The sequence below is a fragment of the Suricata suricatta genome, chromosome 17, assembly GCF_006229205.1.
Source record: "Suricata suricatta isolate VVHF042 chromosome 17, meerkat_22Aug2017_6uvM2_HiC, whole genome shotgun sequence".
NCBI classification, from domain to species: Eukaryota; Metazoa; Chordata; class Mammalia; order Carnivora; family Herpestidae; genus Suricata; species Suricata suricatta.
In genome coordinates this window covers 40204150-40217554 of record NC_043716.1, presented here as the reverse complement: position 1 = coordinate 40217554, position 13405 = coordinate 40204150, and the positions used below count along the sequence as shown (strand labels likewise).

The following is a 13405-nucleotide window of genomic DNA, read 5'->3' as shown; positions in this document are numbered from 1 at the left end:
AGAGACAGAGCATGAGAGGGGGAGGGGCAGAGAGAGAAGGAGACACAGAACTGGAAGCAGGCTCCAGGCCCTGAGCTAGCTGTCAGCACAGAACCTGATGCGGGGCTCGAACCCACAAATGTGAGATCTGACCTGAGCCGAAGTCGGAGGCTTAACCGACTGAGCCACCCAGGCGCGCCCGAATCCTGGTTCTTTGGTTGTAAGAAGTGTCCATCCTAATGGACGGTGCTGACGGAGAAGCTGGGTGTGTGATACATGGGAGCTCCCTGTATCATTTTTGCGAGAGTTCTGTAAATTTAAAACTGTCTAGGAGAAAGTTTATGGAAAAAGAGAGAGTGAGAGAGAGAGAGGGAGAGAGAAGAGAACGAGCAGCTTGGCTCTGCCCTGGCCAAAGCACCGCCAGCGGGATGAGCAGCAGTGAGTGGAGAGGACAGGGAGGCGGGTGGAGCAGGCAGCTGCTTTATTTCAGAACAAGACACCACAGCCGCACCCCTGCTCCCCCCACCCCGCCCCCCTGCTACTGGGAACCTTGGGCACAGGTGAGCTGGGCAGCTACAGGCCTCGAGACAAAGCAGAGGGAAGTCTGAGTGTGTTCCTTCCCGGCCTGGAGGGCCAGGCCGGCCCACCACTGCTGGGGTGTGGCTCCCTGGCGTCCAGGGCACAAGGAGTGAGGAGCTCAGGGGCCTCTGAAGTCGAGGTGAGGCAGGGGAGTGCCACACCTTCCCGGCTGGCAGGAGAAGGAATGGTCGCACCCAAGGGCTTGGAGGACAGAGGAGCAGAATGGCCACCCCTGGGCTGAGTTCCGGAGTGAGAGACAGCAGCAGGGAATCCGAGGGACAAGGACGTTCCCAGGGAAGGCGCCCGGGGTGGGGGCGGCCCTAAAAGCCCTGAACCGTGTTTGTCCTGAAGTCGTGCCAGGCTTCCTCTCTCCCCGGGACCCAGTCAGACACATCCGGGGCCTTGCCTGGGTGCCGAGAGGCTGCCTGCTCACGGAGGGTGCCTTGCCTCGGGGCAGTGCCAACTGCTGGTCCCACAGAAAAAGTCCTCAGGGAGCTCACTCAGGAGTCCATCCAGGTCATCTGCAGGGGGACATGGAGAGGACAGGTGGACACTCAGTGTGAACAGTAGGGTTCCATAGGACTCGGGTCCAAAGCTCCCACGCTTCAGGGGGGCCTGGGCTGGCCGCACCGTTGGGCAGTGGTGATACACCAACGGGCCGGAGGCTGGCCTGCCCCCCATCTTCCCTCTGCGTCCCACACGCACACACAGGAGGCACAGACACAATGCCGAGGAAGACGCTCCCCCTGGGCCTCGGGGTCCCTCTCCTTCCATCCAGAGGCCGAGCGCTCGAGCAGACAGGCTTCAGAGGTCCTCCCATGCAGCCCTCTCCTCGGACGGGGGCAGAGAAAAGGCCGGGAAAACCATCCGAGGTGTCCAGGGTCATGGCCTCCCTTAATCTGGTTTCTCACCTCCAGAGTGTGAGACGACATCATCCCCTTCCCCACCGGGCACCCAGAGGCGCTTGGAATGACAGGAACCGTCCCCAAATGTAGTTCTCGGATGCTTACGTCTGAGAACATGGGGACCGAGCTGGGTACTGGTACCGCTGACAACAGCAGCTTACACTTGCAGGACGCGTGCTGGGCGCGGGGCTGCACCTGCCGTACTCACCCCTTCCTTCCAGACCTTACAGTGCCCTTCGCAGGGCGGTTCGTGGTTCTTCCTGTTAGAATCCCCACTTTGTCTGAGAGAACTGAGTTCAAAGTGGTCAAACAGCCTGCCCGTGGTGAGCAGACCCACGGACGGCTTCCAGCTAGAAAACCCCGAGCCACGCACATGGTCAGGCCACCCTGGGACTAAGTCGGACCGGAAACTACACCTGCGGGGGCGAGTCCGGCCGGGCACAGACAGGGGATAAACATGGCCGCTGGAAAGGTAGAGGCCCGTGGGGGTGGGGGGAGGCATCCAAATCTGACTAAGGTGACTAGCCCTGTATGCAGGGAAGTGGGACTGAAATTAGTAACAGAAAAAGATGCCCCTCGCTAGCTACATTAGGGCTGCTGGGGGAAATGCTATTTTTTTTAATGTTTTTTATTTTATTTTTGAGAGACAGAGAGAGATAGCACAAGCAGGGGAGGGTCAGAGAGAGAGGGAGACACAAAATCTGAAATAGACTCCAGGCTCTGAGCTGTCAGCACAGACCCCGATGCAGGGCTCAAACCCACAAACCATGAGATCATGACCTGAGCCAAAGCCAGACGCTTAACTGACTGAGCCACCCAGGCGCCTCGGGAAACTCCATGTTAAATAAAGGGGAATGAGCAGTCAGTGCGAGCCTCGAAAACTGGGAATCAGAGTAAGAATGAGTACTGGTGTCTCCAGGCCCTGTCCAGCCACCACGAGTAGTTGCCTGCTTGGCACATCTGTCCCCTACAGGGGAGACGGGACACCAGCCACGACATTATACGGGCAAGTCTCCTCACTCTTACTCTATGACCACGGGCGACCTTCGGAGGCTGATCTGGCTTGTCAGCAAGCTTACCTCTAAGGGATGAATGCAACATTCCGGAGAAGATTCTGGCCTAAGGAGTACTTTCTCATAGGCTCTAAGTAAACGGGCTTTGTGGTTTCTCCACTGGTCTAATGTGACATTGGTTCCTGTGAGACACTCACAGACTTATTTATTTATTCGACTAATCTCTACACCCAGTGCGAGGCTTGAACTCACAACCTTGAGATCGAGAGTCACACGCTGTTCCGACTGAGCCAGGCGGGCGCCCCTAATGCAAGACGCTTACCCATAATCTCATGAACTGTAGGGCCAGACAGGGTTGAATTTATGGAATAAAAAAACTAAGGCACAGACCTGGATCATGCTATTTTCATCTAGGTGATGCTATCTGCTCCTCCTCCCCCCTGCTCCAAGGAACAGGCTGGCTGTCCCCTGACAGGTGTGTATCTGGGCCTCTCCGGTCTGTATCCTGGTCCCACATGGACATGGGACCCCTCAGCACTGCCTGGAGGGCCTCCGAGCTTGGTCAGGATGGAGACATCTGCCTGTGTGGTCTGGCCATCAGCCCACAGAAGGCTTGAGCTGTGGCGGAAGCACGGGGCCAACTCCTCTCCTCCTCGTGGCTCACAGAAGATGGCCCGGAAATGGGGGGGGACCTATGGCTCACGCTGCATTTGCTTTACGTGGCCCCCCTCTCACGCTGCTAGTTAGTTTGGGGGCTGCAGCCTTGCCTGAAAGACACATCTGGTTTCTATAAGACTGTGGAAGCCCCAAAGATTCACAGGAGGAGGAGGAAGAGGCAAAGCCAGATCCTTCTGACGGTGCTGTGCAAGAGGAAACAGAAGGCGAAGCTCTTGTGCTCTCGGGGCGCTGTCTGCCTTACCTGCTTCGGGGAGCGCCGCCTCAGGGGGCACCCCTGCTTCTGTGCTGGGCGCTGCTCTCCGGCCTCTTTGGGACTCTGCAGTCTCGTGATGGAGGATGCCAGAAATGCTGCTGGGGTCCTGGGGTCAGAGGGGCTGGTTACTGACGCCTGGGCTCCTGATACCCCTCTGGACAATTCCATGTCCCCCCAGATAACCTCAGAGGGACAGGTAGGGGTTCAGGAAAGACACAACAGAGGAGGGTGGCAAGGGCCAGTCACCCAGGGGCGGGAGATGAAATATCCAACACCCCAAACAGCAGGTAATTAAAAAAAAAAAAAAACTTTTTCGGGCTCTTTTCTTTCCTAATTCTGCTGGTATCTGGTGTGTTAGGAAATCTATATATAGCTGGAGTAGAGAGCGACGTGGCCATTCAAAAATCTGCTGAGGAGTTGGCCTGGGATTAAAAAGCTTTTAATAATCCCCACACTAGCTAATATATGAGCGGGTAATGGAAATTAGTAATTAAACTGTTAACTACGGTTAGCCCCAGGGAATGGGAATGGAGAAGAATAAGTTTCAAGCTCTGCTTTAGTCTGTACCACTTCAGTTTTTGTCAATGAGTACGACTATTTTGATATTGAAAAGAAAAGGAAAGATGATTTTTTTGGAAGCAGGGTGATTTTGAGAGAGCGTGGAAGGTTAAGGGGAAAGACCCGGGAAATGGAAGCAGGACATTAGAGCCAAATGTGTACCATGAGTAGAAGTCATCGGGTAGAACCCGTTCGCTTCACAGATGACGCAACAGCAGGGGCGGGGACAGGACTTGCCCAAGGTCACATTACAAATTACCGGCAGAGTGGGGACATGACCCAGGTCTCCTGACCTCCAGGCCAGGCTGTGATAACAACCCAGGATCCCAGGAAGGGTGGAGGTGGCCACCGAGGGGAAACTGTGTGCCAAGTCAAGGCCGGGCTTGGCACTGGAGTGGGGCTGCCTGGAACTCCGTGGTCCTTTAGTTCCAAAGGGGGGGTGTCCCCACCGGAGTCCTGTGTGGGTGCTGCCTCACCTATCGTAGGTGGAGGCCAGGAGGGAAGCCGCAGAGCAAGTGCCGGCTCACCTGACAGTCCAGATAGAGCTCGCCATGGCAGATCTGACCCCCAGTCACTGACTGACCCCATACCCTCCGGGGACCCACAGCTTGGTTAGTTCTCAAGTGAATCCCCCCCCTCTCCAGGGCCTAAGCCTGTCATCAGATCACGATCACCAGGAAGCCGGCTGCTCCAGGTCTTGTTACTCTGCTGTCTGGCAGGCGGCTGGGCTCGGAACAGGAGGAGACGACCCTGTCCCCAGAGGCATCTCCTCACCTCAGGGCGACTGCCCCCCTCCCCCCTCTGCTCCCCAGGGTGAAGGAGGGGAAGCTACCAGAATCTACAGGTAGCGCATTGCCCAGGCCTCGATCCATCCTGCTGCTGTCTTACCTTGGGGAAGGGCTGAGATGGCGTGAGGTTTCCATCCCCAGAATCTGGGCTGTAAATACGGACCAAGTTGTTGGGTGTCACGTTGAGGTAGTGATTTCGGAGCGAAGGAGAAAAGACTCCAACCTGGAGTTGAGGAAGGGGAAGGTCAGTGCCCCAATGGGGCACTAGATGCAGTCCCATCCCACCTGGTCCGTGCCTGCCTGTCCCTTCCTGGCCTCGGCACCGGGCTCCCACCGGCCCTGCCCCAGCTGGGGTAGGAGCCCAGTAGAAGCGCGTCCCAGGACCCCCTCCCCACACAACACAAGCCCCCATCCCTATCTGCCGCCACAGGATAGGAGGCAGGGTCTAGCTCCAGGCCAGTCATCCCTTGCCTGGGGACCAGGAGGGCAGGGAGCCAGATCGACCATTCAGGGGCCGTCTCCAGGGTCAAGAGGGCTGGAGAGGAGGGTCCTGGATCTGGAGCCCCCGATACCTGCTTCAGCAGCAGCACCGAGCCAGGCTTCAGCTCACTCTGACGAGCCTCGAGCAGCGACCTGTGCAGCGTGCCCTGCATCTCTCCTGCAAATACCACGTGGCCCGTTAGTCTGCGTCAGGGACAGCCCGATGACTGGTTTGGGCTCTGGCAGGGAAGCGGGCTGCTCACTGCCTCAATTTTGCCATCTGCAGATGGAGAGAGGATGACTCCTCCTCATTGCCTGAACTCAACGAAGGCCACTCTTCAGACACCCCCAGCACCTAACCTCTCACCCGTGGGGTCCTTGAAAACCACACTCGCGTCCATTGTGCTCCGACTCAGGGACTTGACCATCACTGCCATGCTGGGAACCTTGTTCCTGGGAAGCTGCTTCAGGGCTGCCTGGTTACAAGGAGAGACATTGGCTGAGCAAGCCACAGCCCACCTGTAAGGCTCCCAAGTGCATCAGGCCAACCAGGGGGGGGGGGGGGGGGGGGGGGGGGGGGGGGGGGGCAGAGTACAGACGTGGTAATGATCATCTTTTTGTGGAGGGCAAAGGGCCGCCTGAAGGAGCCATCCTGTGTCTCTCTGGCAGACCCAGAACTAGCAGGTCCTTTCCTCCAGCATAGATGTATTTCTAGAGAGCTATGTCACAGCAGGCTGGGGGCATGTGCCTGCACACGACCCCTGACCTCTAGGGAGCTCGGAGGCTAACGGTGTGCTTACCGCGCCTCATCCAGGGCCTGGACGTGCGGAGACAAACCCACAGCCCGCTTTCTCCTTCCATCTGTGCCCCATACTGTGGACGGTGGTGGAATGCTCAGTGAGTGGAAGATACAACCAAAGGGACTCGATGCTGCTGCCCAGAGACAGGCCTGGGGTAAGAGGGAGCAAACGGGCAGCCCCTTTCCTGAGGTGGAGCTGGATAGCAGGCTGGGAAAAAGGATCGAAATGGCCCTCCTTGCACAGCTCAGCACCCAGTACCCTTCCTTACCTTCCGCAGCACCATGACGATGCTATAGGTACAGAGAAAGCAGGTGGGGTCCCTCTCATCCAGGCCCAGAGTAGATTTCATGGCCAGCCAGGGCCCTCGCCCAAAATCCTCCTCCGCCGACGCCTGGGAACTAGTAACCATCTGGCACCACAGAGCAAGGGGTGGGGGGCCTGTGTTAATGGATCCACCCTGCTACAGACCTTGACTGATTCAGGACAGAGGGGTGGGAGGGAAGGGCACGGTCCCTGCAACCTGACGGCCACAGTCTCTCCTTTCCTTTATCCCCTCGGTCACAAAATGGTACATGAGATCCTGTTGCATAGCCCGTCTCTCACTTAGCAGCGACAGCAAAGGTGCTCCTGGTTGAATTTATTTTATTTCATTTTAGGGCACCTGGGTGGCTTGGGTGTTAAGCGTCTGACTTCGGCTCGGGTCATGATCTCACGGTTCATGAGTTCGAGACCCTCCCTTGGGGGAGCACGAGCCCCACTTCGGGTGAGCCCTAAACACTCTCTCTCTCTCCCCTCTTTCTCTTGTTCCCCCTGCTCCTCATTGGATCCTCTCTCTCGCTGTCTCTCTGTCTCTCTCAAAAAAAATTTTTTTTTAATTTTAAATTAGGTCCTGACTTGAGTTGCACTGAAGCATAAGACTATCTGTCCGTGCTTCTCTTGTGTAACAGACTCGAAAAGTCTCAGGGCCAGGGAAGCCCACATAACATTGATAGGCTTCCGGAGTGCCTCAGTGATTTTAGAGCCAGTCATATTTTATTTGGGATGCCTCTGGCTTAACTATTAACCTTCTTATGTTAAAAAATGCTTATATTAAAAAACGCCTGGGTGGCTCAGTCGGTTGGTTAAGCGTCCAGCTTCGGCTCAGGTCATGATCTCACAGTTTGTGGGTTCGAGCCCCGTGTCACGCTCTTTGCTGACAGCTCAGAGCCTGGAACCTGCTTTGGATTCTTTGTCTCCCTCTCTCTCTCTGCCCTCCCCCACTTGCCCTCTGTGTCATTAAAAGGGGAAAAAAACCACTCTGAACCCAGAGGGATATTTGCTGGTTTGGACCTGAAGCCGACTGCTGGATCTGTGGAACCACAGCAAAGAGAGAAAGGCTTGAGAGAATTAAAAGCAAGAGTGTGAGGGCAGAGGAGGTCAACAAGAATCCCAGTGAGGAGGAAGGATGGGCCTCACCCACCGAAAAGGAATCCACTGGAGGCAGGATGAAGGCAGATCCTTCCCTGCTCAATTCCCAGAGACCTGATGGGAGCGGTTCCTGGCACACAGCTTCCTAACGCTTCTTACACTCGCGTCCCCTGAGGGAAGGTGGAGTTAGCCGGGCCTTTCTTTCCTAGAGAAGACTGGACCCCTGGCATCCCTCAGCGTCAGGAGAGGCTTGCCTTTATGCCAGGACAATCGCCACCTCCCCAAAGTGCCTTCCCCGCACACCCTTCGGTAGACCCCGGGGAACAGGGCTAGGAGCACAGACTCTGCTTCTCAACTCCTGAAACGTGCAGGAGTGTCCCTCTCTCTTAAATGATGCCCCAGGGGCGCCTGGGTGGTTCAGTCAGTTAAGCATCCGGCTTTGGCTCAGGTCATGATCTCACGGTTCATGGCTTCAAGCCCCGTGTCGGGTTCTGTGCTGACAGCTAGCTCAGAGCCTGGAGCCTGTTTTGGATTCTGTGTCTTCCCCTCTCTCTGACCCTCCCCTGCTCCCGTTGTCTCTCTGTGTCTCTCAAAAATAAATAAAAACATTAGAAAAATAAGTAAGTGATAGCCCAGGAAGTGAACACACACAGGGCAGTAGTTACCTCGGCCCGGAATTTAGCCAGGGCACCATGGGTCGGAGTCTGGGGTGTGGAAACCATGATCTCTTCCAGATTCTTCCCGCTGTGCTGCGAGGGGCGAGGGGAGGAGAAGGCGAGAGCGAGCTCAGCAGCTGTTATTTACAAGTGCCACGTCTTGTCTGGGTTACATAATGAGTTCAGGAAGCTATCAGGGACAATTAACACATATTACGTCTCTCCTAACGAAGTCTCAGGAGCCTCGTTGGCAGCTCAAAAAAAGATGCTTTGGGGACTGATTTGGGAATGTGAGGAAGCTGGAGCTGGCCCAGGAGCAAAACCCAGGGCTTCCTGAAGGAGGCGATGACCCGGATAGAGAGGCCTCGGATAGCCAAAGGGGCAGCTTTCCCCAAGTCCCTTCTCGGGGACCCAACCCTTCCCTACAGAGATCTGGCCCGGGAGGAACAAGGACAGCCCCCTTCAATCTCCCTTTAAGTGCTAGCGAAGGGCAAGTGACAGGCAGAAATGACCTGAGCCACCCTCAGAATGTGAACAAAGGAGTATACCCATCGCGACCAGACCAGCCGCGCAGAATCCCGTTATCTGGGAGCTGATCCAAGATGGTTTGACGGATTCCATCCCTCCACCACTGCCAAAATCCAAACTCCCAGCACTGCCCACTTCCCCACGCCGACCCTGCACACCAGCCACAGTGAGCTGTCTGTGCTCCTCTGATAGCATCTTGCTGTTACGCCGCTGTGCCTTTGCACATGCTCTTCCCTGTCTGCTCACTGCTGAAATGTGTCCCAGAGCACCGCCTTCCTACACACACACGTTAACCTCCTAGCCGTCCTGCCAAAGCCCATGCAGTGAGGAGTCCAGGGTCTCCCCTGCACCCAGGGAATGACCTCTACTCACACTACGCATTTTATGTCTAATTGCTCATTTGCCTCTGCTTCTTCCCCTGGGCTGAACGACTTCTATTTTAACCTCTGTATTCTCAGTTCCCAGCAAATTGCCCAACACATACAGGTTCTTAGGAAATAGAAGGGAATGAATCTGCCGCCTTACTGCTAGCAAACAGCAGGTGCTCAATGGAAGAATAAAAGCTGTCAAGGTCTCAGGGCCAAAGCACCTCTCTCGTCTGTGGTTTTTCAAGCACTTGACTCTTTCTTCCTACTTTTTTGGACTTCTTCTACCACTTTGAAAGCTCTCTCTCTGGGGCACCTAGGTGGCTCTGTCAGTTAAGCGTCCAACTTCAGCTCAGGTCATGATCTCGTGGTTTGTGGGTTCGAGCCCTGCATCGGGCTCTGTGCTGACAGCTCAGAGCCAGGATCCTGCTTCAGATTCTGTGTCTCCCTTTCTCTCTGCCCCTTCTCTGCTCATACTCTGTCTCTTTCAAAGATAAACATTTAAACAAAAAAAAATGAAAGCCCTCTCCCTGCACTTCCATCCTTCCCACCCTCCCCTGAGGAGTGAAGATAGTTTGGGACCAGATGGCACTTGGCACTCTGCTCCCCCTCATCCCCGCAATGTCCTGGACAGCTCCGGCTTCTGCCAAAGAGGAGCCGTCACTCACCTGGTGGGGCAGGATCCCTGCGGGCCCGGGGAAGCGGCGGGTTTTGGTGCGGGCGAGGTGCTGGGGTGTCCGGCTGGCGGCAGTGACCAGCTGCACCAGGTGGTTGGTGACGATGGGCGTCTGCAGCACTGCCTGGGGAACCAGGGAGGAACGGGGGTTCTCTGGGGGGCCGGTGGGACACCTGACGGAAGACACCGGAGCTCGGGGTTGTAAGGGGCTCCGAGGAAATGACGCAGAGTTAGTCCTTGAGGGAGTAGGACAGATCGAGTTGGGCGTTCCTGGTCCATGAAGGGGAGACTTGCCACGTAGACAGGCATTTGGATAATGGAATGATTGACCAGGGAATCGATTTCGGGGGCTGCTCTGAACAGGCAGTGGTGCTCGAAGAGCAGGCCCCTTGGGGCAGGCTTCCGAGTGGGGCTGCTCGGCAGGAAGTGCTGAGGCAGCCAGGGTAGGAAGGCTGCTCACAGCACCAGGTCTCAGGAGGGGCAGTGCAGTCCCACAGCGAATGCTGGGTGCTGGGGGCTCATCGTGGGCTGACCCAATCCTCGGTGCGTGGGAGGCAGGCGGGGGCCCCTTTTGGCAAGACCCGCTCATATCCGCTACGCGGGCCTTTTTAGCCGAGGCCGAGTCCTCTGGCTGCCAAGTGGCCAGGATTCCTGTGGACTCACTGCTGGTCCCGAGTCCCGGCTCTAGGCCAGGCCCCTCCGGCTCCATGCTTGCCAAGACCTTATCAAAGTCATCTTGTTCAGGCCCCTCAAAGCCACTAATCACCTCCTGTTGGCTCTCAAAGGGGAGCAAGGGGCGAGAGGCTGAGGTTGGGGGTCTTGCTGGCTCTTGGAGCGCTTCTGTCAGTGTCACTCGTCTGTGATGGCCGGTCCAGCTGCTAGAAGTGGAGACAGGCCTTAGGGGGGCTCTTCCTGTGGAAGGTGGACCCCTGATGGCCCCGGGGACACTGGAGATTGGAAGGCGGAGTCCCAGGGATGATGGGCCCAAAGCCTCGGAAGAAGCGGTGGGGCATGACGGCGGCTGCCCAGAAGCCTGTGCCAGCACAATGTCCTGTGGCCTGGACGAGCCAGGTCGCAGGCTCCCAGCATTCATAGGCCGTGAGCCAGCAAACTTGTTCTCTGCATCCTCGACAGCAGACAAGAAATCCTACAAAGAAGGAGAGATAGTGGGTCTTGACATCCGGAAATCAAGACACGTTCTCTCTCTTTTTAATATTTATTTATTTTTGAGAGAAAGAGAAAAAGCGTGCTTGCGCATGCGCATGCCCACACATGGGCACAAGTGGGAAAGGGGCAGACAAAGAGGGAGACAGAGAATCCCAAGCAGGCTCTGTGCCCACACAGGGCTTGAACTCATGAACTGTGAGCCTGAGCCGAAAACAAGAGTTGAACGCTCGACCGACTGAGCCACCCAGGTGCCTCAAAGAAACACTCTTGCTTTTACTGTTCCAGGGTATGTGGTGCGTATATAAGCGCAAATACATGCGAGTGAGAACCAAGGCACGAAAGGCAATGGTGGAGTCTCTGACCATCTTTGACCTTGCCCATGAGCCCACCTCCAGCCTTTTTTTTTTTTTTTTTTTGGTTTTATTTTTAAGTAATCTCTGTATCCAACATGAGGCTTGAACTTACAACCTGGAGATCAAGAGTCCCATTCCCCACAGGGGCGCCTGGTGGCTCAGTTAGTTAATCATCTGACTTCAGCTGAGGTCATGATCTCACAGTTTGTGAGTTTGAGCCCTGTGTCAGGCTTTGTGGTGACAGCTCAGAGCCTGGAGCCTGCTTCGGATTCTATGTCTCCTCTCTCTCTGCCCCTCCCCTGCTCATTCTCTGTCTCTCTCTCCTTCAAAAATAAACGTTTAAAAAAAAAAAAAGAGTTCCATGTTCCACCTACTGAGCCCGCCAGGCACCCCAACACCTCCAGACTTCTACCAGGAACATTCCAGGGCACCTAGTGGGCTCAGTTGGTGAAGCATGGGACTCTTGATCTCTGCGTTGTAAGTTCGAGCCCCACGCTGGGTATAGAGATTACTTAAAAATAAAATCTTAAAAAAAAAAAAAAGAAAGAAAGAAACATTCTACAGCTAAGCCTTCAGGTGGCTTCTCTCAGGGGATAGGGGAGCGGCGGCAGTCGGAGGAGCAGCAGGAGAAGCAAACATACCAGGGCACCCAGGAAACAAGTCACCCGAGGCCACACAGGCATCTCAAGAAAACAAGCTTTCTGGGGTCCAGCCTGTGTGATAGGGGTCTATCTAGCTGGTGATGCTACCTGTCCTCAACACACTCCTCCCCCCTCCACACACACACACACACACACACACACACACACACACAGCCTTCAGTAAGCCCGAGGCCTTGGATCCAGCAAAATAGGCAGAAGTTAAATATAGCTTTTCAGGCAAGTTAAATTAAGTATGGATTCCAGTTGGGAAGCAAGGTGAGATTGACACCTTCAAGAGCAACAGACCTGTTCTGAGGGTGTTTTTGAGTCAGAACTGCTGATTTAACTGACAGGAAGGTCCCCTCCACCCCCAACCCCTGCTGCTGCCTCGGCATGTCTGCACCAGAGGAAGGTTTCTTCCGGCTTTGTGTACTGGAGCGTAGCCTACTCTGGCAGGACTGCCATGGGATTTAGCAATAATAACAATATTAGAATGACAGCGGCAATAAAATCCTGATGATCCTGGAGGTTGACAGATCGCTTTTCCTCTGAAGAGCTCACTCTTAGACATGACGTCGTCTGCCTTGGGAAGGGGGAAGGGGACTGATCATGAAACAGAAACTTGTGTCCGAGTCCTTCACTCTTTTTTTTTTTTTAAAGTAATCTCTCTATGCCCAATGTGGGGTTTAAACTCATGACCCCAAGATCAAGAGTCACATGCTCCACCGACTGAGCCGGCCAGGCACCCCAGAGACCTTCATTCTTTTTTTTTTTTAATGTTTTATTTATTTTTGAGAAAGAGAGACAGCGTGAGCAGGGGAGGGTCAGAAAGAGAGGGAGACACAGAACCAGAAGCAGGCTTCAGGCTCTGAGCTAGCTGTCAGCACAGAGCCTGATGCGGGGCTCGAACCCACGAACCGTGAGATCAGGATCCAAGCCGACGGAACCACCGAGGGGCCCCTGGAGACCTTCATTCTTAATCCTGTCGCCCGCCCAGTTGGCCTACTATCAGCTGGTAAGACCCAAGTTGGGCACTTAGCCACTTTTTCAGTTTGCAATTATTAATACATCTCCAAAGTCGAAAGACAAAGACAAGGATTCATCTCCTCACCAAAGCTGGCAATTTTGAATTAAAACAAAACAAAACAAAACAAATTCAAGCCTCCAAGTGATAAAAAAAACATCTAACAGTCTGAAACCACACTGGGTGCCAGGGACCATGTAAACATTTTACCAGAATTCTCGCAATGAATTTTCACAGTGGCCCTAATGGGTATTATTATTATTCCTGCTTTAAGGAGGCAGAAATGGAGACTCAGAGAAGTTAAGTAACTTCACAGAATCAGGACTAGAACTCATATGTGCCCCTGTCACTGTGCCTTAGGGCCTCCATGAATGAGACCAGCCAGAGACTGATTTTTAAGAGGTCTGAGAAGGTCTGCTTTCAAACCTCAGGTTCCAAAAGCCACGAAAGTAGGAGAGTGTGGAGGGGCGCCTGGGTGGCTCCGTCGGTTAAGCGTCTGACTTGGGCTCAGGGCATGATCTCATGGTTCGTGGGTTCGAGCCCCCCATTGGGCTC

The 13405-nt window shown here is 54.8% G+C and overlaps 1 protein-coding gene across 2 annotated transcripts in view; it reads right to left on the bottom strand.

The window, feature by feature from the left end:
* Window positions 1–109: 109 nt before the first annotated feature.
* The window catches only part of C17H17orf53 (chromosome 17 C17orf53 homolog), a 15707-nt gene continuing 2411 nt past the window's right edge, over window positions 110–13405 (bottom strand). For both annotated transcript variants that reach the window (XM_029929130.1, XM_029929131.1), the window contains exons 3-10: window positions 9658–10812; window positions 8106–8189; window positions 6302–6442; window positions 5601–5709; window positions 5326–5411; window positions 4854–4976; window positions 3396–3513; window positions 110–1079 (exon numbers count right to left, since the gene is read on the bottom strand). In XM_029929130.1, the coding sequence (XP_029784990.1) occupies window positions 988–1079; window positions 3396–3513; window positions 4854–4976; window positions 5326–5411; window positions 5601–5709; window positions 6302–6442; window positions 8106–8189; window positions 9658–10812 (1908 nt within the window). In that variant the 3' untranslated portion in view covers window positions 110–987. The remainder of the gene's footprint in view (window positions 1080–3395; window positions 3514–4853; window positions 4977–5325; window positions 5412–5600; window positions 5710–6301; window positions 6443–8105; window positions 8190–9657; window positions 10813–13405) is intronic.